Source organism: Choloepus didactylus, chromosome 8 (genome assembly GCF_015220235.1).
Source record: "Choloepus didactylus isolate mChoDid1 chromosome 8, mChoDid1.pri, whole genome shotgun sequence".
Lineage (NCBI taxonomy): Eukaryota > Metazoa > Chordata > Mammalia > Pilosa > Megalonychidae > Choloepus > Choloepus didactylus.
The window spans coordinates 29,390,148-29,417,291 of NC_051314.1; the positions used below are offsets into that span (position 1 = coordinate 29,390,148).

The 27,144-nt window shown below is 33.6% G+C and overlaps 1 protein-coding gene and 1 pseudogene across 9 annotated transcripts in view; both read left to right on the forward strand.

Moving 5' to 3' along the window:
* Positions 1–27,144, forward strand: part of UHRF1BP1L (UHRF1 binding protein 1 like) — a 125,196-nt gene that overhangs the window by 21,612 nt on the left and 76,440 nt on the right. For 7 of the 9 annotated variants that reach the window (XR_005218294.1, XR_005218293.1, XM_037845533.1 and 4 more), the window contains 10 exons: positions 2,764–2,926; positions 4,384–4,422; positions 5,513–5,604; positions 13,091–13,280; positions 14,247–14,387; positions 15,423–15,593; positions 20,755–20,935; positions 23,642–23,725; positions 24,044–24,226; positions 24,707–24,825. Coding sequence is in view for 7 of the 9 variants with exons in the window: in XM_037845531.1 (XP_037701459.1) it covers positions 2,764–2,926; positions 4,384–4,422; positions 5,513–5,604; positions 13,091–13,280; positions 14,247–14,387; positions 15,423–15,593; positions 20,755–20,935; positions 23,642–23,725; positions 24,044–24,226; positions 24,707–24,825 (1,363 nt within the window). In the remaining 2 variants the exon portion in view is untranslated. Of the gene's footprint in view, positions 1–1,255; positions 1,376–2,763; positions 2,927–4,383; positions 4,423–5,512; positions 5,605–13,090; positions 13,281–14,246; positions 14,388–15,422; positions 15,594–20,754; positions 20,936–23,641; positions 23,726–24,043; positions 24,227–24,706; positions 24,826–27,144 lie in introns of all 9 variants that reach the window. The other 2 variants (XM_037845532.1, XM_037845534.1) reach the window with 1 other exon arrangement.
* LOC119543590 lies at positions 4,071–4,215 on the forward strand (annotated as a pseudogene).

Genomic DNA, 27,144 nt, shown 5'->3' on the forward strand with positions numbered 1-27,144 from the left:
AATACTTTTTCATTCTAACAGTCTGTGATTCTACCTCCAAATATATATTTAACCTGGAGATGGTTCATGTCACAAATCTTTGTCAGCCTGCCAGCTGAGCAAGGCCAGAAACTCAAAAAGGGAGTGCAGATCAGCTCCAAACTGCCCTCCCCCCCGGGAAGGGATTAGGAAGTGGGTCCAGAGGTTCTTCCATGGTTCTCCAAAGCTTTGCTTTCTTGACCTGCCCAGCAAATGTATCCCTTCAATTTTCTCCACAATTCTGAGGAAACTTAGTGTCTTTAAGTCTCCTCAGCCACCTTTGTCCAGGGCGGTTTGGAACAATGGCCCCCCTCAGAGCCGGGCCCCCAGTGATGATTAGTCAGTCAGCCATGAGCAACAATGGTCATGCCCACCATCTTGGGGAAGTAGATTTTTACATCACTTTCTGTTACCAGTAAGCTAGCAAGGTGCTGGACCCCTCTGTGGCTATGGTGAGAGTGAGGAATTGGCTCTGTTAACTGCCTTGCGAACAGAGCAATTTACAAGTCTTTCCCATAATTTACCAGCCTGTTCCTCCTGCTCATCCCTGGATGCTTTACAGTATTCTGCTGAACTCTGGAGTTTTAAAATAGTTGTTTTAGTCAGTTCTTGCCTCTTTAATAGTTCTGGTGGAGGTTCTGAATCCTGGAGCTTCCTACACTGCTATCTTCCCGCATGACTCTGCACATCTATTTTAAGTATGTTTTTAAACTATTATACTGTTAAATATATGATAGCATTAACCAATAAAATATATATATTTGCATTAAAATTTATTTCATATCGTACCAAAGTTACAAATAAATGATACATGAAGACTGTTAAAGTAAACCTCTTTGCATGTCAAAATATACATATTAATGAGATATTCGTCTGTTCTGAATTTTAAAAATAAAAGATTACTAGTAAGAGATCTTGCTATTTTATATTTAATCTTGTGGTATGACTTTGTTCAGTGCAATTGTTAGGACTTTGACATATTTAGGCCAATCAGCTTTCTCTTTCATCTTCATTTTTAGTATTTGTTAACATAACTTTGGTTTCATATAGATTTGCTTTACTCCTGCATCTCCACCAAATAAAGGAGAATTATTCAGAGGATTAACTCATTGAGCTAGAATTTTATCAGTTTTTTTCAGTTAAGCTTTAAAATGTTTGTGTAGCTTTTTTAGAGCTTTAAGTTTTTTGTGTGTGTGCTGAAATGGTTTGATTCCAAATAGCAATTTATTTCCATTAGGATCAAGCCCAGTATTATGACTCCTCGATTATAATATTTAGTTGAGTGATGCCATTATCACAGGACTTCACATGGAAATTTAGACCAAAGAACTTGCAGCAAAAGTTGGAAAAAACATAGGTAAACGCATAGCTCTCTCATGCCTTATGCACTTCCATGAGCATTCTTTGTGTTGTGTAGTAAATACTTAATGAAAATCTACTTTTCCTGTATCAATCTGAGACAAGTAAGACTGAAGAAACATTCTTCTCTTTGTGTTTTAGGAAGGAGAATAATTATATTAGTAAGTAATTGGGAAACATTTATGCAAAACTGAAATATACATAACTTAAAGCCTATCACATTGTTTTAGTTTACTCGTTGCTAAAGGAAATACAATGCGATGGGTTGACTTAAACAATGGGAATTTATTGGTTCATGATTTTGAGGCTAGGAGAAATCTAAGTCAAGACATTATCAAGGCTATGCTTTCTTCTGAAGACAGGCATTCTGGGGCTGGCTGCTGGTGATCCTTGGTCCTGGGATCCTCTATCACATGGCAGTTCACATGGCAGCTTCTCCTGGACTCTCCCTTCTCTTCTGAGTTCCTTGGACTTTCCATTTCCATCTGCCTTTGTGGCTTTCTTTCTGTCTAAATTTCATTCTGCTTATGAAATACTCCAGTAATAGAATTAAGACCCATCCTGATTCAGTTGGGCTATACTTTAACTAAAGTAACCTCATCAGAAGTTCCTATGGTGTCACGCCCACAGAAACCGATTGAGTTTAGAATGTTTTTTTCCTAAGTCCCATAGCTTCATACCACCACACATATTAATAATCTAAATAATTTCTGATGTATACACTGCCACCCCAATATAGGAAACTAGTTTTCCAGTAGTTTTTGATGTGACCATTACTGTGGTGGTTTGTTGATGTGACAGTTACTGTGGTGGTTTGAAGCTGTATATACCCCCTGAAAAACATGTTCTTAAATCTTAGCCATTTCTGTGTGTGGGAACCCTTTGAAAGTAGAAACTTTTAATGAGGATACTTCAGTTAAGGTGTGACTCACCTCATTCAGGGTGGGACTTAATCCTATTGCTGGAGTCCTTTATAAGCAGAATGAATGCAGAGGGAGAGGGAGAGGGGAGAGGGGGGAGAGGAGAAGGGGAGAAGGGAGAGGCTACTGCTCCTGCTGCTCCCACTGCTAAAAGGTCCCTCATTCTCTTACCTTCTTGTAGTTTGATTAGAATAGGACATATCCCGTCTGTGATGTAGTAGCTAGTAAACAAAACATTACGATGTATACCAAAAGAAAAAAAAATGTAGGCTTTGTGTAAGAGAACTATGGACGGGAGAGATCAAAACAAAAAAACGCTTTGTAAAACTTGGATTAAAGCAGAGCTTTCCACTGAGGTTTTGTTTCTCAGTGCTGCTAGTACATTTTAATGCTCTGTATATTTGCAAGAATGACTTTGGGGTTCAGTAACTGACACCAAAATATATCAACATATATTCTCTTTCAGGTTTACCAAAAACTTATCTCCTGACAAGATAAACCTAAGTACCCTAAAAGGAGAAGGTGAACTGAAAAATTTGGAATTGGATGAAGAGGTACTCCAAAATATGTTGGATTTGCCAACCTGGCTTGCTATCAACAAAGTGTTTTGTAATAAAGCATCCATAAGGGTAAGACTTATAACTGTGTCAGGCTTTTTCTGTATTCATTTTTAATTTCATCCCCATCTTTTAAAATAAATACACATTTTTAGATAATTCTATAAAGAAGCATTTTTATTAATGTAATTTGGAAGGAATACATTTGCATAAATGGTTGCGTGAATGTGTGCCTTATGAATTTATGAAGTCTTATTGATGTATTAATTTTAAAATTTTGTTAAAATTTATTCCATTAAAGTTTAAATAAAATATTAATCAATAATTTATTAATAATAAAATAAATGCTTCAATTTGCATATATTTAGAGTTAATTTTTCATAAGATTTATTGTCAAATGGAACAATTTAAATTTTTGTAGTGAGTAAATACTTTACTTCAGATGAAACTTCAGAACTGATAAGTTATTTCTTATTTCCCTTTATGACTTACTCCGTTTGGGGAGAATGAATCAGTGCTACTCAGGACTATGACTATTTTTGAAGTTCATGTGGTCTCTCTAAACCTCAATTAGGAATCTTGTAAATTCCATTTAGATTCAGGGAAAGGGAAGAATTGGGGGATTCTTATTATTAAGAATAATAAGAATACTATCTTTAATTATGAAATATGTTGATTTATGTCACCTCTTGCCCTTTAAGACCAGGCTTAGTTTGAGAGTCTGCTCAGTAGGAATACTGCATGCTAATTTGTTTCATAAAAATTAAAATTCGGTCTCCAAAGAAAAGAATGTGGAAAAGTACCTATATCCTTTGATGGCAAAATTAGTATACTGCCTTGAGTAAAGGTCACCTTTAATTCTTGCCCTGTTCTCCTTAAGCCCAAATGTTACAAAGACACATGACATTTTTAGTGCAGGGTAGGTTTGAACGTTATTTGATATAGCCTGTGTTTTACATTAATGAGCTCAGTTTTGTATTTATCTTGAATCTCTGCAAAAAAGTTGGTCATAATTTTAGGATTAAACATATTGTTAAATGAACAGAACACAGCTTTTCTGGGGAGTCTTAGTTTAAATTAGGAGTTTAAAATGTTTTAAGGACTGTGCAAAAAAGATATTTTAAAGAATCTATAGTACCTATTTGAAAAGATGACTAAGAAGATATTAATAATATTTTCTTACATAAAAGTACATATGATTTCAGAAGTATGAATGATACTTACCTGGCAGGGGAGATACCAAGATCACAGAGGTGGTTTTCCCAGGGTGAGGCTGTGCTGACCCCTGCGATTTCCCCAAACATGGGAAACTCAACTGCATAATTTGTGGTAGTTGGGGACTGCATTCGCGCTCTCCCCTGGGAAAAAAAAAAAAAAGTATTAATGAATTGCTCAATTTATTTTACAATTTGAGATAAAGTCATCTGATCTAATTTGGTGTTTCTATCACTATGCAAAGAAGGCATCTGTGTTGATTACTGTTTTACATTTTTTTTAGAAAATCTCATTTTAAAGAGTTTTTTTTCTAGATCCCGTGGACAAAACTGAAAACACATCCAATCTGTTTGGTGAGTTCTGAAATCACCCAGAAATAAATATCTATATACATGTTATCTAACTTCTCTGTTAATATTAATCTTCTGTTTCAGAAAACCTCATTTAGTCACTTTTCAGCTAACTATAATTTTATTTTGATGGGACTTAGTTGTCTCAGCCCTTAAATGAGAAGTTTGAACTTCAAAATGGGAGGGCCTTTAAGGATTTTCTAGTCTAGAATATTGTGTTCTTAGTTGGTGTATTTTATGTATCATTTTACTGTTGCTGTACAACAGAATTCTTTCCTTTAATAACATTTGATCCAGACTTTCTATGTTTCTGCTTTTACTGATCTAGTAAAATCAATAATGTGTTCTTTTATAAATATATTTTGCTTTTTAAGGAAAATTGGAGAAAATTGATTACTCGTTCATTTATTGATTTGTTGATTCCACAAATGTTTATTGAGCACCTGCTCTGTGCCCTGAGGGAACTTATATTTTAATAGAACAGACAAGCAAGTAAACAAATAAGATAGTTTCAGCTAATAATAAATGCTATAAGTAAAATTGGATATGAACAATGACTATAGGTTCTGTTAGTGTTGACTATTCGGACATTAGATCTTTCTTCAAGAAAAAATGGTACCCTGAAAAACAGCTTTTTTGATTTATAGGAGTGTTTATTTTATCACATTTCCCACTTATTTCTTAATTTTCATAGTGATGTCTCATATCTTGGGACTTAGATTGGGAAAAGCTTTTTAAGGGTGGTTGAATCCTGTTCATTTATCTATTATTTTATTTATTGATTAATTATGTAGCATTTTCTGGGATTAGAGATTGCACATCCCTAAAATCTGATGATCCCAAGCATTATATGGCTATTTCTTCTCCCATACTCCTATAATACACATAGCTTTTCTGACAGATAAGAAGTACCTTGAGAAAGAATTGAGTTGCTTTGTTTTCTTTTTCAGCATTTATCTTTTTAGACCTTTAGAGAGACATTTAAAATGACTCAGATCATTACTATTTTAACGAAAAAGGAAAGTGTTAATACTTTTATAATATACCTAAAGTAAAATATCTAATTTTTTATATTTTAATGTATTCTTATTAGTCCCTGGATAAAGTCATAATGGAAATGAGTACATGTGAAGAACCAAGAGCCCCTAATGGCCCCTCACCAATTGCAACTGCTTCAGGACAAACGTAAGTTATTTCCATTAATCTGTGTGACTGCCAAAGGGAGTTCGTTTCTATAGTCAGCTCTATTATTTGCAATAGTGGGCTATAAAGAAAACAAAATCTCCCTCATAGAGTCTCTGTTTCAGTCACCTCTCACTTCAAACATTTTACAGCTTTAGTTACTATGTAAGTTGCAAAAGTAGCAGATTTAATTTTTAAATTCTTTTATTCACTTTCTTTTCCTTGCTATTAATTAGTAATAATTAACCAAAGGTAAGAACAGCAGGAGAAAATAAAAGCAGAAGTGCTTAAGTATTCTATAAATTGGGTAGCCCCTGAATAATTTCTCTGCATGTCACGTTCTATGCATTAATATAACTTTTTTGTCTTTTACGAGTTAATTAATTACAATTAATTAATTACAAGTCTTAATTAATTATAGACTGTTCCGATTTGCTAATGCTGCCATTATGCAAAATGCCAGGAATGGATTGGCTTTTATAAAGAGGGTTTATTTGGTTACACAGTTACGGTCTTCAGGCCATAAAGTGTCCAAGCATCAACAGTTGGGTACCTTCACTGGAGAATGGCCAGTGGCGTCCGGAAAACCTGTTAGCTGGGAAAGCATGTAGCTGGCATCTGCTTGCTCCCAGGTTGCGTTTCAAAGTGGCATTCTCCAAAATATCAGTTTTCAGTGGCCGTCTTCAAAATGTCTCAGCTGCAGCAAGCCATGAGCTCCTTCTGTCTAAGCTTTTATAGGGTTCCAGTGAACTAATCAAGGCCCACACTGAATAGGTGGGGCCATGCCTCCATGGGAATTATCTCATCAGAGTTATCATCTACAGTTGGGTGGGTCACATCTCCATGGAAACAACCTAATCCAAAGGTTCCAACTTGATCAACACTACTACCTCTGCCTCCACAAGATTGCGTCAAAGATAATGGCGATTTGGTGGCCATAATATATCCAAACCAGCACACAGACATTTTGCGTTATTCTAAAATTCATTAAAATTAAAATGTTCTCACTTCACACAGTAGATATAAAAGTCCTCTTGAAAAGGTAGAATAGTCCTTTCAAAATAGTTTTTAAAAATTGTCTGTTTGTTTATTTCTTTAATTCAATTTTATTGAGATATATTCACACACCATACCACCCATCTGAAGTATACAATTACTGGCTCACCATAACATCACATACTTGTGCATACATGCTCATGATCAATTTTAGAACATTTTCATTACTCCAGAAAAGAAATAAAAAGAAAAAGAAAACCCAAATCCCCTTATACCTCTTATCCCACCCCCACAACCCCAATACTGACCCATAATATTGGTGAGGTACATGTTACTGTTGATGAAAAAGTATTAAAACATTACTGTTAACTATAGTCCATAGTTTGCAATAGGTAACATTTTCCCCATATAACCCTCTATTATTAACTCCTCGTAATAGTGTACGTTTGTTCTAGTTCATGAAAGACCTTTTTTTTTTTTTAATATATTTGTACAGTTAATCATGGACATTATCCACCACAGGATTCACTGTGTTTTGCATTCCCATGTTTTACCTTCCAACTTTCCTTCTGGTGATACATATGACTGTAATCTTCCCCTTTCCACTGCATTCACACAACCTTCAGCACTGTTAATTATTCTCACAGTAATGTGCTGCAATCACCTCTATTCATTTCCAAACGTTTAAGTTCAACCTAGTTAAACATTCTGCACATATCAAGCAACCACGCCCCATTCTTTAGCCTCGTTCTATATCCTGGTAACCTATATTTTATATTTTATGTCTATGAGTTTACATACTATAGTTAGTTCATGTCAGTGAGATCATACAATATTTGTCCTTTTGTGTCTTGACTTATTTCACATAACATAATGCCCTCAAGTTTCATCCATGTTGTCACATGCTTCAGGACTTTATTCCTTTCTACTACTGCATAATATTCCATCATATATATATATACACACATACACACACACACACACACACACACACACACACACACCACATTTTGTTTATCTGTTTATCTGTTGATGGACACTTAGGTTGTTCCCATCTTTTAGCAATTATGAATAATGCCGCTGTGAGTATCACTGTGCAGATGTCTGCTCGCATCCCTGCTTTCAGATCTTGTGGGTACATCCCAAGGAGCAGGATTGCCAAGTGGTAAGGCAACTCTGTACTTAGCTTCTTGAGGAACCACGAAACTGTCCTCCACAGTGGCTGTACCATTTTACTTTCCCACCAGCAGTGAATAAGTGTTCCAATTTCTCCACATTCTCTCCAACACTTGTAGTTTCCTGTTTGTTTAATAGCAGCCCTTCCAGTAGGTGTGGTTTTGATTTGCATTTTCCTAATAGCTAATGAAGCTGAGCATCTTTTCATGTGCTTTTTAGCTATTTGTATTTCCTCTTTGGAAAAATGTCTTTTCATGTCTTTTGCCATTTTTTGTTTGTCTTTTTATTGTTGAGTTGTATGATTTCTTTATATATTCTGGATATGAAACCCTTATCAGTTATGTGGTTTCCAGATATTTTCTCTCATTGATACAGTTGCCTGCCTGTTTATTTTTACATTCAATAAATTTGAATTTTGCACTGTAGATCATTTCCTTAAAGCATAGACTGTTTACTGATTGGTGCCTTCTCAAGTTGTGCAACATGGCAGGCCTAGATATTTATAGTATTCTAGGTGCTATATAAAACAATTGATAAAACTACTCTTCAGGGTGAATATACACATACAGATACACACACATACATGCATAAACATACACATACTCACACTCTCGTCTTTCACAAAGGTTGAACTACCTTTGTATTAGTGCATTCTGTTAGAATACCTCCTCTGATCAGTGGCTGTCCATGTGGGTCCATGTGACCCACTTTTTCCCTAGAATTGACTGAAGGCCAGGTTTATCAACTGTGCCTTTTATATTTGGAGTACAGGTAATAGTGACAGAGTAAAGAGCTTTCAAATTAACTTCTTTGTAGTTCATGCATCATCCAGCAACTTCCAACTTTAAAGTTTAGATTATGATTTCAGGATTGATAGAGTGAATTAGAGCAGTTGGTCTTTAGATTGGCTAGACTCAGAAAGAATTGGAGAAAAAGTAGTGATGCTTTTAAGATTAATTGAAAGAGGAAGAGAAGACCAGGAAGTATGACGTTAAGGAAGGACTTATTTTAATAGGCGTGGCAAAAATGATCCATTTTGTCAATGTGTGCTAAGTATAATTGATAATGTTCTTCCTAATTTATATTTTTATAGTATCAGTAAGCTTTCTAATTTTGGCCTTGTAATTATATGATGAAAATCCCTATACTTTGATATATGGCAGTATGGTTAAACTATTTCAGTGTGTTCCAGTCTTGTCTTATTGTAACAATGACTTCAGGTACTTATTAAATCTACAGAGTGGTTTGTTTAGTCTTCCTCTCAAGAAACTGATTCAGTAGGTCTGGAATGGATATCAAGAATCTGTGTATTTAACAAATGTCCTCAGATTATTCCTTATAGTTGTGGAATTCAGGGAAACAGTGATTTGATGTTCTTTCTAGCTAAAAGATAAAATGAGAGACAAATTAGTAGGCTGGCTATTTAAGTAGGGCCTCTAGGCTATGTAAGACCTTCACAGAGGAACTTTGTTCAGAAGTTTGATTTTATCACTTCATGTAACTAGGATAAAAATGTATCTGAAGATTAATCAGACTTAGAAGAGACTTACATGTAAGCTGTACTTTCACCTTTTTAATTTATAATAGACAGTGTAATGAGAAAAAAATGTGGACTTGAGTCATTGATTCAGGCTTCACCCTTCTGATGATACCTCCTCCAAAATGAATTGTAACATTTTTTAATGTATATGAATCGGAATAGATGGGATTGGATGTTCCAGTAGGATATGCAACATAATTATAGAAATATTTTTTCCCTACTCCAGGAATATTTTTATCTGAATAGCCAATATTTGTCCTTAGGATCAAAGCAACTCCTTCCTCAATCATTAATGAGTATTTGCTCCTCAGCTCTTAATTTTCTAAACTTAGAGTAGGCTACCATCTGCTTTTATGAGAAAATTAGCTCAGACATGCTAAGTACTTTGTAAGGTACTACACGTATACCATTTCACTTAAGGACCACAGCAACTTTTCAAGGCAAGTTTTATTTCCATTTTACAAGTAAGGAACCTGAGGCTCAGAAACTTTAGTTTACTGATAATAATATACTACTATTAATACTATGAAAATAGTTATGTTTTATCATGAATCAAGCAATGGGCTATTTTTTTATGTGCCTTATTTCATATACTCTACATAAAACCTACAAAGTATTACCTGATTTAAAAGATGAGTCCCCTGAGGCTTAGAAAGATTAAGTAATTCACTAAGATAGTAAATCTAGAAGAGCGGCAGCAAGTATAGGAGATGAAAGTAGTTATGGTTTGCTTTTAGGAGACGTATTGGGTTTGAAATGCTTGAGGGGCAGCCAGGTGCAGGTGTGTTGTGGACAGCTGAATTTTATTTTCTGAAATTCTGGTGAGATATCTGGTCTAGAGACATAGATGTGGGAATAATGAGTATATTGATGAAAAAGTAATCTACCAATTGGACAGAAATCCCTCACCCCTTCTGCCAAAATATATTGATAGTCTGTATTCTACTCATTCTGTACAACTTATTCTGTAATATGACCTTTGCTCAACTTTTCCCTATTGTAAGATTTCCCTTCTCATTTCTCTTGTGGAAAATTCATCCTTCTTTCTTAGATTTATTTCTCCCTGGTTATAAGTAATTTCTTCCTCTTTTCACTGAGTACACAGTTGATTCCTTTTTTTTTTAATCATATTTTTTATTGTGGAATATAACGTATACATAGAAGTGATAACTTGGCAAGCACAATTTGACAAGTAGTTAGAGAGCAAAGTTCAAAGATGTTATGGGTTACAGTTCCACAGTTTCAGTTATTTTATTGTGAAATATAACATATATGCAAAAAGGTAATAACTTTCAAAGTATGGTTTAACAAGTAGTTAGTTATATAGGAAATTGCCAAAATGTTATGTTACAGTGCAGTAGTTTCAGTTATTTCCTTATTGTGAAATATAACATGTATACAAAAAGATAGCAACTTTCAAATTACAATTTAACAAGTAGCTACAGAGCAAATTTCAAAGAATTCTGTGGGTTCCAATTCTACCGTTTGAATTCTTTTCTTCTAACTATTCTAGTACCCTAGCAACTAAGAAAAAAAAATTATATAGAAATTCAGTACTCATAATCCTTTGTTAAATTCCATCTTGTCTTTTGCTACCCATCTCTCTAGTTTAATCACTTTCCCAATCTTTATGGATGTCTAGGCAGTGACCACCCCAACTTGTTTATGTTGAAAAGGGGTGTTGACATTATGGGAAATGGGGACACATCTGGTTGATGTTCTTGAAAAGCCAATTGCTTCTGGGTTTTGGAACTTAGCTGGTGTAGCAGTTCTCTGGATGATTTAAGTTTCTGAAGAATAAATTGGTGTGTGAAACTTTTATACAGTCTCAGATAGAGATCCGGGTATTCTTCAGGGTTTTTGGAACTGCTATTGATTTGGGCTTATCATACTGTGGCCATTTGGCATATCTAGCTGTAGCTTGCATAGGAGTAAACTCCATAACAGCTTCTCCATTCTATTTGAATTCTCGTAGCCACTGAAACCTTATTTTGTTGCCTTTCTTTCCCCCCTTTTGGTCAAAAAGGCGTTCTTAGCCCTCAATGTCAGGGTCAGGCTCATTCCCAGAATCTGTGTCCCATGTTGCCAGGGAGACTCATTCACCTGGGAGATCCTGTCCCATGTCAGGGGAAGGGTGATGAATTTATTTGTAGAGTTGGACTTAGAAGAGAAAGTCCACATTTGAACAACAAAAGAGGTTCTCAAATTATGGCTCCTAACCACATTTATAGGTGGGCTTAGCCTCCCCTTTACAACCGTAAGTTTCACAAGAGCAAGCCTCAAGATCAAGGGCTTGGCTTGTGAAGTAGGGGCTTCCTACATTGACATAGCATATGTTCTGTCCATGGTAATCCATGCGTATTTTACATTATCCTCGCTTAGATATACAGTCCTCATCACTCTCCATTCTAAACAATTCTCATGACCCAAAATACCTTGTAGCTCTTTTCAGCTCTTACTTATTTGTGCCTGGTGTTTGTGTGGTACTAGTATGGTATTCCTATTAATTATAGTCCCTAGTATGCAATAGGTAAATTTTTCCCATTTACTCTTCTGTTGTCAACTCTGTACTAGTGTCATACCTTAGAAGTATATCATGCAAACACCTATCTATATTTGTAGTGCTGATTTGTGGGATTTATGCCTTTAAATAACCCCTTTCATTCCTATTCACCTTCAGTACAGCTGTGATACTTATAATCCCATTAACAAACAATCATCACCCATATCCATTCCCATACCTTTGAATTCACTCTCATTAACATATCTGAACATTTTAGATTATCATTCCCTGAGCACAGGCTTCTATCTGTCACTAGGTCCCCAATATTCTACAGTATAAGACATTGATTTTACATTGTTCAGGGAGTTCATAGTAGTGATAACATAAAATATTTCCTCTTTTGTGTCTGACTTATTCACTCAGCATATCTTTAGGGTTCATCCTGTTGCCATATGTTTCAGGACCTTGTTCCTTCTTACTGCTGCATAGAATTCTATCGTATGTATATACCACATTTTGTTTGTTCACTCATCTGTTGAAGGACACTTGGATTGTTTCCATCTGTTGGCAATTGTGAACAATGCTGCTATGAACATCGGTATACATGTCTTTAATTTGCATATATATGATGTTTAGAAGGGTTAGAAAGTTTTCTGCAAGTATATCTTGAAACATTCTTCCTAGCCCTCTACTCTTCTACTTCTTGGCCATCAGTGATTTTTATATGTGTTTGCTTCATGTTGTCCATCATTTTCCTGAGATCTGTTTCAAATTTTTCAATTTTTTTCATTTGTTCAATCAATATTTGTTGAATTGAATTATAGAAAGTCAACTTTTTCTGACCTTATTCCAAACTTTTGAGGCTATATCCCATTGGACTCTGTGTCCTTCTTTGATTCTTAATTAAGAATTCCTTCTTAATTAAGAATTGAGCCCTATTACTTATTTTATAGTTGTCAGTGGTCTGGACTAATGCAATTTGAGAATGTGCAGCTTTGTATATTGGTTTTAATAACAATTTAGAGAGTATAGAAGTTTCCAATTTTTTGTCTTCTGTCATTTTGAGAATAACGTTTTTATGATTTATATGTAACTATGCTAGATTACTGTTTTGACACACACAAAAAAAAGCAAAATGTTTTTTTAGCCAATGTATAATATTGTATTAAGACTGGTTATATGTGTCTTTTGTGAGGCTAGTAAGAGATAATTTTTTCCTTTTAGTGATTTTTTTGCTTCAGTGCATTATGTTTTGCTTTGCTCTGTTTTTCCAGTGAATACGGCTTTGCTGAAAAAGTAGTTGAGGGAATTACTGTTTCTGTAAATTCCATTGTCATCCGAATTGGAGCAAAAGCCTTCAATGCATCCTTTGAACTTTCGCAGCTACGGATATATAGTGTAAATGCTAACTGGGAACATGGAGATTTAAGATTTACTCGTATTCAAGATCCACAGAGAGGAGAGGTAAAGATTTTTTTCTTTCTTTAAAAATGTTTTAGTCAGTGATAAATAGAAGAGGTCATTTAAAAATCAGTTCTTATGGTTGCCCAAATTCACTCTTCTTGCCTTTTAAGTGTACTTTTCTTTTATTCTTTTTTTAATGCAGTTTTATTGAGATACATTCCCACACCATATAATCTGTCCAAAATATACTATCATTGGCTCACAGTATCATATAGTTGTGCATTCATCACCACAATAAATTTTAGAACATTTTCATTACTCCAAAATAAAAAAAATAAAAATAAAAAAGAGTACCCAAAACATCCCGTTCCCCTTATCCCCCCCATTATTTGTATATATATATATTTGTCTTTATTTTGTTATTCATCTGCCCTTACACTGGGTAAAGGGAGTGTCAGTCACAAGGTTTTCACAATCACGTGGTCACACGATAAAAGCTATATAGTCATACAGTCATCATCAAGAATAAAGTCTACTGTTTTATACTTTAACAGATTCAGGTATTTCCTTCTAGCTTGTTTGTTCTATTTTAATCATTTAAATATAAAATGTGTATATTTTAATATTTTTAGTATAATAAATCTTTCAATTTTTAGAATTAGTGAACACTGTTTTATATTTTCAGTTACTCAAAATTGAATTTTAAATTAAGCACCTGGAATCTGTTATTTAAATTTTTTTGGTCATTTTATTCAAGTGCTCTTTGTACTTCATACTAATTAAATTGCATAGAATCAAAGTATTAAACTTCTTTCCAAATGAGAATATAATTATGAAGATGTTTTACTGAATTTGATGGAAGTATGCAATTAAAAAAATAAAATCATGGTGACTATATCTATAATGTCATACAAAAAGTTGTTGGGGAGATACATTTTTATGTTACATTTTTTGGTTTTACAAATCTATACTTTTATCATTCTATTTTGCATGAGTATGTTAAGCTAATTTCTTTGCTTTTCTTAGGTTTTGACATTTAAAGAAATAAATTGGCAGATGATTCGAATAGAGGCAGATGCTACCCAAAGTTCTCATCTTGAAATTATGTGTGCTCCTGTTCGATTAATAACCAACCAATCAAAAATCAGAGTAACACTTAAAAGAAGAGTAAGTCAAAAGGATTACATTTTGGATTCATGTTCTAACTACTGGAATTGCCAGGAACTTTTAAATATAAGTTTTTAGGTGAATATTGGCATTCTACCGGGGCATAGTAAAGCATTGCAAAATAAAGGGAAATACAGTTCCTCCAGCAATATTAATAGAAACCCAGTGTGATTATAATATTACTCTATCTTCTAAATTTAATATCTAGATTTTCAAAGAAGATTTTTAGTTTGATAAATTGAATATATTTCTGTTGGTTGCCTATTAATTGTTGAACATTTTGTCTTATATTTCATTTTTCCTATTAAGTCTTGCTCAAGGATAAACCACAAAACCTTTGTTATCACTAACTAAAACTATGAGCTCTAGATTATTAAGGTAGAATTGGTAATTTAGATAAATAGGGAAGATAGTTACTTAAGGATTTCAGAATTTTGTGATGGTTTGTCATAATTGAGAGTTTGATGTGGTTTGTGATGAAGTTTAATAAGGAAGTGATGCGTTTTTTTTAAACCAACCATGGCTCAGGTAAAGGCTCAGCAATATGTTTTTGTATCATGAATAATTGTACTAAATAAGTTAAATTGAAAATTTTTTTCCAGGTATAACACTTACCACAGATATTCTAAAATGTAAGATGTGGTGAAAATAGCATTTCTTTTCTAATTCATTTTAATGCCCCTTTTCTCTACTAAAAGTAGTTGAATTAATATGGCTAAATATATGATTCATTAAGTGTAAATGCAAAATTAAATTATTTAGTATATGTATAGCATTTAGAACACATAGTACTTACTTATATAAGTGCTTTATAACTTGTACCAGTTTTGTATAAAGAATTTGTCGGTCTTGTTTACCAATGTATCTCCAGTACTAGGAGATATTCCTTTCATATTATAGGGACTCAGTACATATTTGTTGAAGGAAGAAAGGATACATATTTAACTCCATTCAAAAACTTTCAACATTTTTTTATAAAAGGGCATTACAACTTATATTTTTTTGTTTAATTTTATTAATCATTTTTCTTAACAGTTAAAGGACTGCAATGTCACAGCAACAAAGTTAGTTCTAATATTGGATGACTTATTATGGGTTTTAACGGATTCCCAGTTGAAGGCCATGGTGCAATATGCAAAGTCTCTTAGTGAAGCAATAGAAAAATCAACAGAACAAAGGAAGAGTATGGCTCCTGAGCCTACACAGGTATGCTAGTAAGTTAACAGAAAAACAAACAAACAAAAAAACTAAAAAACTTATTTTACCTGGAAAAGTTAAAAATCAGAAGGTTAGTTGGTGTTTTCTTTATATGAAATAAATTGTCAGTCTTTGTGTTCAAGAATCTTCTTTATCTAGATATTTACTATATAATGTTATGTAGGTGTTAGCTATATGAAAATATATGTTAGTATGTATATAGCTCTTTTATTTGGAATTCTGTACTGGGTGTTGGAGTTAAGGATGACATAAAAGTATTTGATGTTATAACTGTTTTTAGGAACTCAACGAATCAGTCAACAAATAAGATTGAAAACTACTAAATTAAGGGTTAAAGGGGAAAAAACCTTGGTAATTGTAAGCGAGGGAGTATGAGAATTAATAGTTCAGAAAACTAAAGCCATGGGAAGGTACTGAAATTGAACACAAAACTGCTGTTATGAGTTCTCTGATTGCCGAGGCGAAAAACGGGGGAAGCATAATTTAAGAGACTTTAACATGAAGATCTTTGTAGAGAAGCATTGCAAATCCCAATAGGTGGTGTTATTGATTACAATTGTTATAAAATTCCCATGTGAATTTTTTTAAAGAAATAGTTTCATTCACACACTGCTGTACAGTCCATTCAAAGCGTACAATCAATGGCTCTTGGTATAATCACATAGTTATGCATTTACCACCACAATCAATGTGAGAATATTCTCCTTTCTCAAAAAACAAAACAAAACAAGACAAAAAACATCCCATACCCCTTTTACCCCACTATTATTGATGCTTAGCTTTGGTAGGGTGCCTTTGTTATAATGTCACTGTTAACTATATCCCTTAGTTTGCATTAATTGTACTTTTTCCCATATACCAGCCTATTAACACTTTGTAATAGTGATATACATTTGTTCTAGTTAATGTAAGAACTTTCTTATATTTGTACAATTAACCACAGTCATTGTCCACTATGGGTTTCACCATGTTATACAGTCCCGTGTTTTATCCTCTAGCTTTCCCTCTAGTGACATGCAGAACTCTAGCCTTCCCCTTTCAACCATATTCATACTCAGCATTGTTAGTTACACTTATAGTATTGTGCTTCCATCCCGCAGTATTCTGCTATCCATTTCCAAACATTTACAATCAACCTTATTAAAGATTCTTTACAAATTAAGCATCATCTGCCCATTCTCTACCCTCTTTCTATCTCCTGGTAACCAGTACTCTAGATTTTAACTCCCAGAGTTTGCTTATTATAATTAGTTCATATTAGTGAAACTATGCAGTATTTGTCCTTTTATGTTTGGCTTATTTCACTCAACATAATGTCCTCAAGGTTCATTCACTTTGTTGCATGCAAAGACTTCATTCTTTCTTACAGCTGCATAAAATTCCATTTATGTATATGCCAAAGTTTGTTTATCCATTCTTCCATTAATGGTCACTTGAGCTGTTTCCATCTATTGGCAATTGCAAATAATGCCGCTATAAACTTCAGTGTGCAAATGTCTATTTGGGTCCCTGATTTCAGTTCTTCTGAGTATATGTCTAGTAATGCAATTGCCATATCATATGGCAGTTCCATGTTTAGCTTCTTGGGGAACTGCCAAACTGCCTTCCAGAGCAGCTGCACCATTCTGCCTTTCCACCCGCAGTGAATGTGTTCCTATTTCTCCACATTCTCTCCAGCACTTGTAGTTTTCTGTTTTTTTTTTTTTTATTACACACGTGAATTTTAATAGTTATTTTATCTGCTCCTGGTAAAAACTTAAGGGATATTGTGAAACCATACTTCTATGAAGTTATTTCTTTGAAACCACAATAACATATTCCATATATTAACTTGTTAGTGATCTGGCTTGGTACTTGGGAATGGCATACACCTTAGGCTTTCGTTTGACTATCAAATTGGCGTTATTTACTTCATGCCTGCTGTGTCATAAGGTGCAGGATAAGACACTGCAAAAGTAAAAATGAATATTGTTTAGCCCTGCACTCAAGGATCTCAGAATATACTGGGAAGTCAAATATAAAACGGATCATTGCAATCCAACAAAAGTGCTAGAGTGGAGAAGAAAAAAGAGGAGGGCAGTGGGGACTGTAGAAGCACAGAGAAGTTGTAGTTAACTACTTGCAGGGTTTGGAAAGTTTTTCACAAAGAAGATAATGAGATTAAGACCTAATAATGAGTAGAAGTATACAGGCAGACAGGGGAACAAGGGAGGCAAGAGGAGGGTATTTCAGAAGAGGGAATAGAATCTGCAAAAGTGTGGTGTTAAAGAGCATGGTATTTTCTTACGAAGATAGGGAGTTTGATGATACTAGAGCAGAGATTTTCAGACTGAGGTACACAATGCCTCTGGAGGTATACAGTGATTTTCCAAAGGATATTCAACAAAAAAAATTTTAAGGAAATTGAATTCCATATCTTTCACTCTGATATGCACTCTTTCTCAATGTTGGCCTACCTGAGAATGTGCTTGTGTTACATGTCAGGCCTGTTTTCCCTTCCCCTAATTACCCTTCTCCTACTCTACAAATGAAAGTCATTCTTCTTACTCATCCTCAAGAAAATTCTTACTGTGGTGAATTTGTTCAGGAAGTAAAAGACCAAAACAAAACAGAAAAGCCTTTGGGGAACAAGACAAAGAGGCAATTTGAAATATTGCCATCCATGTTGGAAGTGCATGACTCAAATTAACCAGTCAAGTGATTTCCAGTTCTTTGCATTTAACTTATTTTTTGCTATAGGTCACTTTGTGAATTTTAGTATATAACTCAAAAGGAGCTTAAAGGATTGATACACATTGCTAAAACAAAACACTTTTCATTCCATTCCACCTTTTTAAGTAAACAAGGTTTCTCAGAGCTTATAGTCACAAGAACAAGTAGCTACAGAATTAATGCTGAGCTCTATATCATTCTCCAAATGAACAATATTCATTCAATAATGCCTCTTCAAAATGTTTTAGGGGAACCTGAGAAAAAAGTTTGGTGAACTGACCAACAGACTATAGCATAGAATAAGTTGTTTCTTGGCAGGTGGCCTGAGTTGAAACAGAAGTATGCAGTGATGAGGTGTGTACGGTATTTATATGTATGTTGAATAATTTGGACTTTTCCTGTAGACATCTGGAGCCAATGGAAGTTTTTAAATGGGAAAGGACCACTGAATATGATATGGTGCATTGTAGAGAATGGTCTTTAGAAGAAAAAGAATGCCAGTCTAGTGGAGGTGCCAGGTTGAACTCTGGTAATAATTTGGAAGAAGAAATCACAAGCCAAATTAGGGAGCAGTATCTGAGTCTTTCATCAGTTAGGGATCAGGAAGAAGGAAAAGTAGATTATTTTATGAATAATAATTGGTAACTCTGTTATCCAAGAGAGGGAATGCAGAAGAAGGAAGCAAGTTTGATTAAGAAGGTAAGGCTAAAAAATTTAATATTGAGTTCCATTTTGGAGTTGTAAAAACATGACTAAAGAAAGTATAAGAGAGTGTTTTTTTCTTTTACAATATTGTCATAGACATAAATAGTGGTCTGTTGAAGCTTACAATGAAGATTTGTATAGTTTAGGATGTTATTATCAGAGATGGTAGTTGCAATTTAAAGACTAATGAAAAATAAGTTGATCTCACTTAGCTCATATTATGTAAATGATATGTATTTGTAATTATTACTTTTTGTTGTTCCATAATATTTCAGGATATAGTTTTGAATTTTGAGGTACTGAGAGGATAGGATTAGAGAGTGGAGTAGTTGATAGTATTCCTTTGCTCAACTTTACAACTTGACAGCCATCTTCTATCATAAATGTTTGCTTGGCTTCATCTCTTCTCTAGAAGAGAAGACTGTTGAAAATTAAGAAATGTAAAAATTGTTCAGGAGGCAGAAGAGTTTATAGCAGCCCCTTCCCACCCCAAAATAGCATCCAAAGACTTGAATCTACTACAGTATTAAGAATAAAGGTTCACAGAGATTAATGTTTGTTTTTTAATTTGTATCAATATTTATCTTGGTGAAGAAGACAGAAAGCATGAGTAAAAAAGTACAGGAGTGTTAAAATATAACCATCATAGATATAAATACTGGTCTATTAAGGATTTAAAAGTATGATGGGAGAGGTATGAGAGAAAATGATTTTTCTAATGGAAATCAGTTTATTTTATAGTTAATTAAAAAGGTTTACTCCAGCCCCTAGAATTTATAGTTTCACAGCTATATGTCAGCTTTCCTTTTCTTTACCATTGGTCCCAATCATTTTCTTTGAAAGATTCTCATTTAGTAAGTATAATTTGGCATTCTTTTACTGTGATCATTGCTCTGAATGGATATAATATGTATAAATATATGCACAGACAAAATAAATCATCAACTCTAGTTTTATTGTTTATTGTTCTAAATTAGAAAACGGTTAATTTTTTTACATGCAAAATTTGTTCTTTATTTTGATAATTTTGCCCAAGTTCCATATATAATTCTGTGGCTTATATCATCATTTCACTGTATACTTAGATTTTGATATTGTTTTAGGCTATTAGAGGCTCATATGTATCTTTTGACTTCAATAGTATTCTATGCTTTTTTTGTTTAGAGAGAAAAATACTTGAACTCACAACCTATTATAAATCCCTTTGGTTCTCTGGCCTCTTAAGATATCTTACTTCAAAGGGCACACCATACCTTTTATGAGTGGTGCTAGAGCACTTACACTACTAACTAATATCCAAGGGCTTCTACAAAGAAGTTGTTTATTTCTAAAGGATATCAAATGGTGCAGACAATTCATGAATCCAGGGCTCACTTTTTTTTCTTTTTTAATATATAGAACTAGTATTCAAATAAGCTGCCCTAAGCTGTTAATCAATATATTCTCTAAAACTAAGAAGGCTGTGAATATGTAAATACAGCTATTAAACTATTTACAGAAACATATTCGGTTCATATTCAAATTATGTATAGTTCTCCAGTTTTTAAATTTTAGTTTTTATTCCTAGATAAATTAGAAAACATTTTAGGGGAACCCAGAGTTATTGATAGAAGAGAAAATGTATTATGCTCATTTTTCATGATTTTAGTACTGAAAATCTTTAGTTTTACTTGCTTGTGGAATTTCAAATATTTAACTTTCAGTTTGGTAAGACAGTTTTGAATCTTTTTAGAGTTCTACCATAGCATCGTCTATCCAGCAAGTGAAGACACCACAGACTTCAAATGCTCCTGATCTAAGTGATGCAATTGTGAAACTATTCAGTGACTTTGATGTTAAAGAAACTTCCCATCATTTAGTGATTTCTCATCTAGATCTACACATATGTGATGACATTCATGCAAAAGAAAAAGGTAATGACTATGCACTTAACTATTTTGTTTTTCTAGAATTGACTACAAAACTGGATTATCATAGGTAATACGTAATGTGTACTATAAAATAATTTGTCACAATTTTATGATTCATGTGTGATACATAGATAAAAGGTAATAATTTAAAGCATTATAAATCAGTATGAAATTTTGTTTTGCTTTAGTATTTAGAACTTTGGCTCCATTAATTTTTAGCTATCTGTGCTAACACTAAAATTATGTTAAAAAATCAAAGACTTAGTAGATAACACCCTTGGTAGATTATGAAATATTAGACTTGCCTTTGAATGTACTATCTCATAATTTTGAATTTGTCCATAAGTTAAGTTTTATCCTGTATTTAATTCACAATTATTTACATATGTGTTATCAACATGTGGTTTATCTACATATTTCTGGCCAAACTCCTGACCACTGATTTTTGTCTTAATCTCTCTTCATTATACACCTGGGATTATCTGAGATAGCTTCATTCGCATTCACTTTTTCATATAATTTCCCTAATCTAATAAACTTCCTGATTTTTATTCAGCTCCTTGGGAGATCCTGGTCAGCTAAACTCCAGAAACAAGCTTTCCTATAATAAGGGACATATCATAATTCAGTTAGAAAATATGGATAATTCATTATAAAAACCCTTCAGTATTATGTATGTATGTTGCAAGTTAGGGAGTGTTTGAGTTTGATAGAGGTAAATCAGGATATGTATGTACTATTAATATTGGGTCTGTAGCATTACTTTCACATATGAAACACCATAAATTAGTATAAAGTAATACCACAAAGTTGGACTTAGAACCCAGGTCTCTTGATTTTTCAGGCCAGTGTTTTTCCCATTATATCATATTGCCCTTCAGATAGTTAGGAACCATCATAGAACAGGTTGGAGTTGAATAGTTAACGGGTAAGGGACAGTTTTAAAGCGCACTGTTAACTATTTTCTTTTTTATAAGTTACTAAGTACAAAGTTTTTGTTTATCAAAGTTATATATTTCTGTACAATAAAATTAATATAATTTAAGCATGTAGTTTGAGTCAAATAGTTCTCAAGTCTTATTACCAAAAATCACAGTTTCCTGACTACCGTGACTTGTCAGTTTCCCATTCCCCAAGACATATCCACTTTGAATTTACTGGAAATTTTTACTCATAGAGATAAATGGTAGTTAACAGATCAATATAGGGATAGTATACATAGCTGTATCTTAATTTGTGTTTTCCTAACTTCTAGTTTGACTTGTCTGTGCTGTTTTTTTTAATCTTCATTTTATTGAGATATATTCACATACCACGCAGTCATACAAAACAAATCGTACATTAGATTGTTCACAGTACCATTACATAGTTGTACATTCACCACCTAAACCAATCCCTGACACCTTCATTAGCACACACACAAAAATAACAAGAATAATAATTAGAGTGAAAAAGAGCAATTGAAGTAAAAAAGAACACTGGGTACCTTTGTCTGTTTGTTTCCTTCCCCTATTTTTCTACTCATCCATCCATAAACTAGACAAAGTGGAGTGTGGTCCTTATGGCTTTCCCAATCCCATTGTCACCCCTCATAAGCTACATTTTTATACAATTGTCTTCGAGATTCATGGGTTCTGGGTTGTAGTTTGATAGTTTCAGGTATCCACCCCCAGCTGCCCCAATTCTTTAGAACCTCAAAAGGGTTGTCTATATTGTGCATAAGAGTGCCCACCAGAGTGACCTCTCGGCTCCTTTTGGAATCTCTCTGCCACTGAAGCTTATTTCATTTCCTTTCACATCCCCCTTTTGGTCAAGAAGATGTTCTCCGTCCCACGATGCCAGGTCTACCTTCCTCCCCGGGAGTCATATTCCACGTTGCCAGGGAGATTCACTCCCCTGGGTGTCTGATCCCATGTAGAGGGGAGGGCAGTGATTTCACCTTTCAAGTTGGCTTAGCTAGAGAGAGAGGGCCACATCTGAGCAACAAAGAGGCATTCGGGAGGAGGCTCTTAGGCACAATTATAGGGAGGCCTAGCCTCTCCTTTACAGCAACCCTCTTCCCAAGGGTAAAACCTATGGTAGAGGGCTCAACCCATCAAACTGTGCTGTTTTAAAAGTTGATTTTTATGTTGGGTTTAGACTGATTTGTGATCTACTTTTATTTGACTGTCACCTTGTGAATTTGGGTAACTTACCTAACCGAATAGATTCTCAATTTCAAATTCTAGCTCTGTAATTAGTAGCTGTGTTAACCTGGCCTATTTGTTTAACTTATTCATGCCTCTGTTTCCTTATCTGGAAAATGGGGATTAACAATAGAAGTAGCTATCTTATAGGGTTGTTAGGAAGATTAAATGAATAAATATTCCTAAAGCATTTAAAACAATGCCTAACTTCTGGTTAGGGCTATAAATATAAAAGTTCTACTAGTATCATTTATAAGCTATCATTTATAAGAGAGCAGATAGTCTCCTTTCCTTGTATCTTCACCTTTTAGCGTAGTACCTTGCAAATGATAGAGGCTCAATATTTATTGGCTTGAACTGCCTTTTCTAAAATCCTTAATGTATTTTTCATGATGAAATGAGACATTTATCACTACTTATACTCCAAGTATAGTAAAGATTTTCCATGGTATATAAAATGTTTCAGTATTTGGTTAATATCCACCCCCCCCCGCCGCCCCCTTACATCTTTTTCTTTCCCCAGAGTCAAACAGACGTATTACTGGAGGGGCTATGCAGCTCTCTTTCACTCAACTAACTATAGATTATTATCCTTACCACAAAGCAGGTATGTGTGACAATTTCTTTAAAAGATATAAATCTTTCTTTAAAGTTACATAGACATTTTATTTAAATGTTTTACTTATTTTCTAGGAAGATTAAAATCAGTACTAGGTAAAGGCTGTAAATTTATTGGAAGATTAAAGAATCCCTTCAGAATTCTATAATTCTGAGTATATAATTATAAGTATATAATTATATAATCTATCTGATTATAGAATTGCAGATAAATATCTCTGTAAACTTTCGAATAAATGAAACACATTAGAATAAATGAAAATTGTGCATCTTTTTTTCGGTGAAATATCTGTTATTCTTTTTACAGGAGATAGTTGTAATCATTGGATGTATTTTAGTGATGCAACCAAAACAAAAAATGGATGGGCTAATGAGTTGTTACATGAATTTGAATGCAACGTTGAAATGCTTAAACAGGCTGTAAAGGATCATAATGTAGGTTCACCTCCTAAATCCCCAACACATGTTTCTCCCCAGCACACACAAACAGGTATTTTACCTATGACAACATTATGGCATTTCCCTAATATTAAATTGTGTGTGTGTATGTGTGTGTGATCATAATATGATATTTTCTGTAAATAAGTATTGTATTTAATTAATGTCCAAAAAACCTCTGCATCTTTCATTCAGACTAACATTGGCTTATGGACCAAAACATTTTTAAAATTAATATAACCAATAAGAATAATACCCAGGTAGGGTTTTTCAGACTTTTAAATGGCTAGTATCTCTCTCCTTTTTTAACAAGAATTTCAGGCAAAATTCTTGTAGGAGTGTGTCTTAAATGTGATATATGTGATTTCTCTGTAAGGAAGAATAATCATTACAATAACTTACTTTTCCATAGCAATTTATAATTGACAAATCTTTTCACATATGCTATCTTCTTTGAGAAATTAGCATTCATAGTAGCTGTCTTAATAGTAAAAGTGTTAAAAATAATTTTGCAATGAATTGTTTCCTACAGAGAAAGACTCAGCTTCTAAAGGGACTTCCAGAACACCTTCAGTATTATCTCAACAATCAAAAGCTAAGCTAATGTCTAGTTCTGTTGTGGTTAGACTTGCAGATTTCAATATATACCAGGTATGCTGTATTTTTTAAATTAAATCTTCTCTTAAGCACTTTTAGTATCTTCTAAAAGCAACTTGTATAAACTAATGCTATCATTTTAATTAAAAATATGTTGCCCAGTTCTATGAAATGGCAAAATAAGATGGGACAGAAAATGTTAGTTCCTTAATTTTTTGTTTGTGTGGTCTGTCCGGTATAAGTGAAAGAAATTAAAATACGTTTTTTGTTTTATTGAGCTACCAAGTATTATAATGAATTATATCCTGTGAACATGATTTTATAGCCAAGAACTCTATCCTGTTTATATTAACACTCTTCTTCAAGCTGTAATCATGTAACATAATGTAATATCAAAATCCTTGAGAAGACTTACAGTAAGATATAGGACCTTTTATTTTAATGATATAATTACAGTTTTGTATCTTCATTTATGATTTGTTATGGTTTATTTTGATAAGTCTATGACTTTGAGACTTAGCGTTATCTGAAAAGTTTACATTTAACCCAGGGATTCTCAGTTGGGGGTGATTTTGTGCACCCCCCCACACACACCTCCAACCAAACCAACATTTTTGGTAATCACAATTAGAGGGGGCTGCTGCTGACATCTAGTGGGTAGAGACCAGTGATGCTGTCAAATGGTCTATAATGCATAGGACAGTACCCACAGTGAAGAATTATCTGGCCCTAAAGGTCATTAGTGCTAATATCAAGAAGCCCTAATTTACAGTAGTTTCTTATTATGCAATTGCTTCTTTCTTTACATGCTATATATAATGTAACTTATTAACAGAAGACTGTAAAGTTCTTTGTTATGTTCAAAATGTATTGCTTTATTATAGACCTCTATTTTGGAATATATAGTAATCCCTTATAATTAACAGATTATATATCACATATTTATAATTTTAGGCACACTTGGGATAATTTTAAAAGGTTTAAGTTCAAAATAAAATCATTTTAACTTTCTAGATATGTAAGAAATAAATGTCTTTAAAATAATGTGTATTCTGCATTAACACAAGAAAGCAGAGAAATTTTATGATGATTAATAGATAGTCTTATTAATAGATTATTAGATGATCATCTTAATAGGAAAAGCATATAATAAAATATCAAATCCTTTCCTGATAGGTTCTTCACATAACATGATAAAGAGTATTTGAAACCAAGAATCTCATTATTTTCAGTGAAGAAGAATTAGAGGAATTGCTCTCCAAAAGGGAAGCAATATAAGAGTGCTCTCTGTTATCACTTAACGTTATGTATAAGTTAGAGATAATGACTGTAACATAGAGTTGAAAAAGAAATGAGTAATAAATATTCGGGCAGGAGATAATACAAAGAATCATTCTGCAAAATCCATAGTCTTAGGGCCTGTGAATGTAATAATCAGTTAACACTTAGAGAATGGAGATTAGTGATATTATTGATTATGAGATAATCCATAAAAATCAATGGAATTCTGGCATATTGGAGTTTTAGAGGAGGTTGAAAAATAACACCCCTCTTTTCTTTGCCTTATTTTATCATCACATAAAATTTATATGCAGGAGTCTGGCTGATAAGAGATAAAAATATCATCTTTATTAAAGCTAAAGCCTAGGCTGGAGAACATAATTTAAGACTGTAGCCATGTGGGCCCACTAATACTTTATTCCTTCATTATTGTCCCTGGGAATGCTACAGACCTCCAGTGAGGGCCTTTTTCACTTAACATTTAGATGGCATGGAAGGGTAGAACTGAATGCAGATACTTAAGCAGATAAACAGATCCCAAAGAGGAAGAGGAGAGGACAGGGGTGGATGATATGCAGAGACTGCCTAGATAATTAATTCCGCCCTAGAAACCTGGAGGGAGGAGTGAGAGCAAGAGGAGAGTCCAGGAATATTTCTTGAAATCCATTTCCCTCTGAGAGAGACATGAAGCTAATGACACAGTGACAAAAGGGAACCATTCAAAATAGGGATAAAAAAACTATTAAATACTTGCAGATACCCTTATTATGGAATATATACTCTGAGAAAGAAAGTTTTAAGATTTAAATAAATTTGTATGTAAATGATGGAGGGGAATCACCCATAATCCCAAATAGGTGAGAGTGAAATACATTAGAGAAACCCATATAGACAAATATACAAAAACCAAACCAAGCCAAACAAAAATAACTAGAAAAAAATAAAATTGAATGTTCATCCCAATTTGAATAACTTTTTAACTATTAAAAAGAAAATGAAATAGTCTTGGTTATTAAAATAAATTGACACTTTCATTAGAAAAATGTTTGTTTCAATTTATGCAGAGAAAAGGATCTTAACTAGATAATGTAG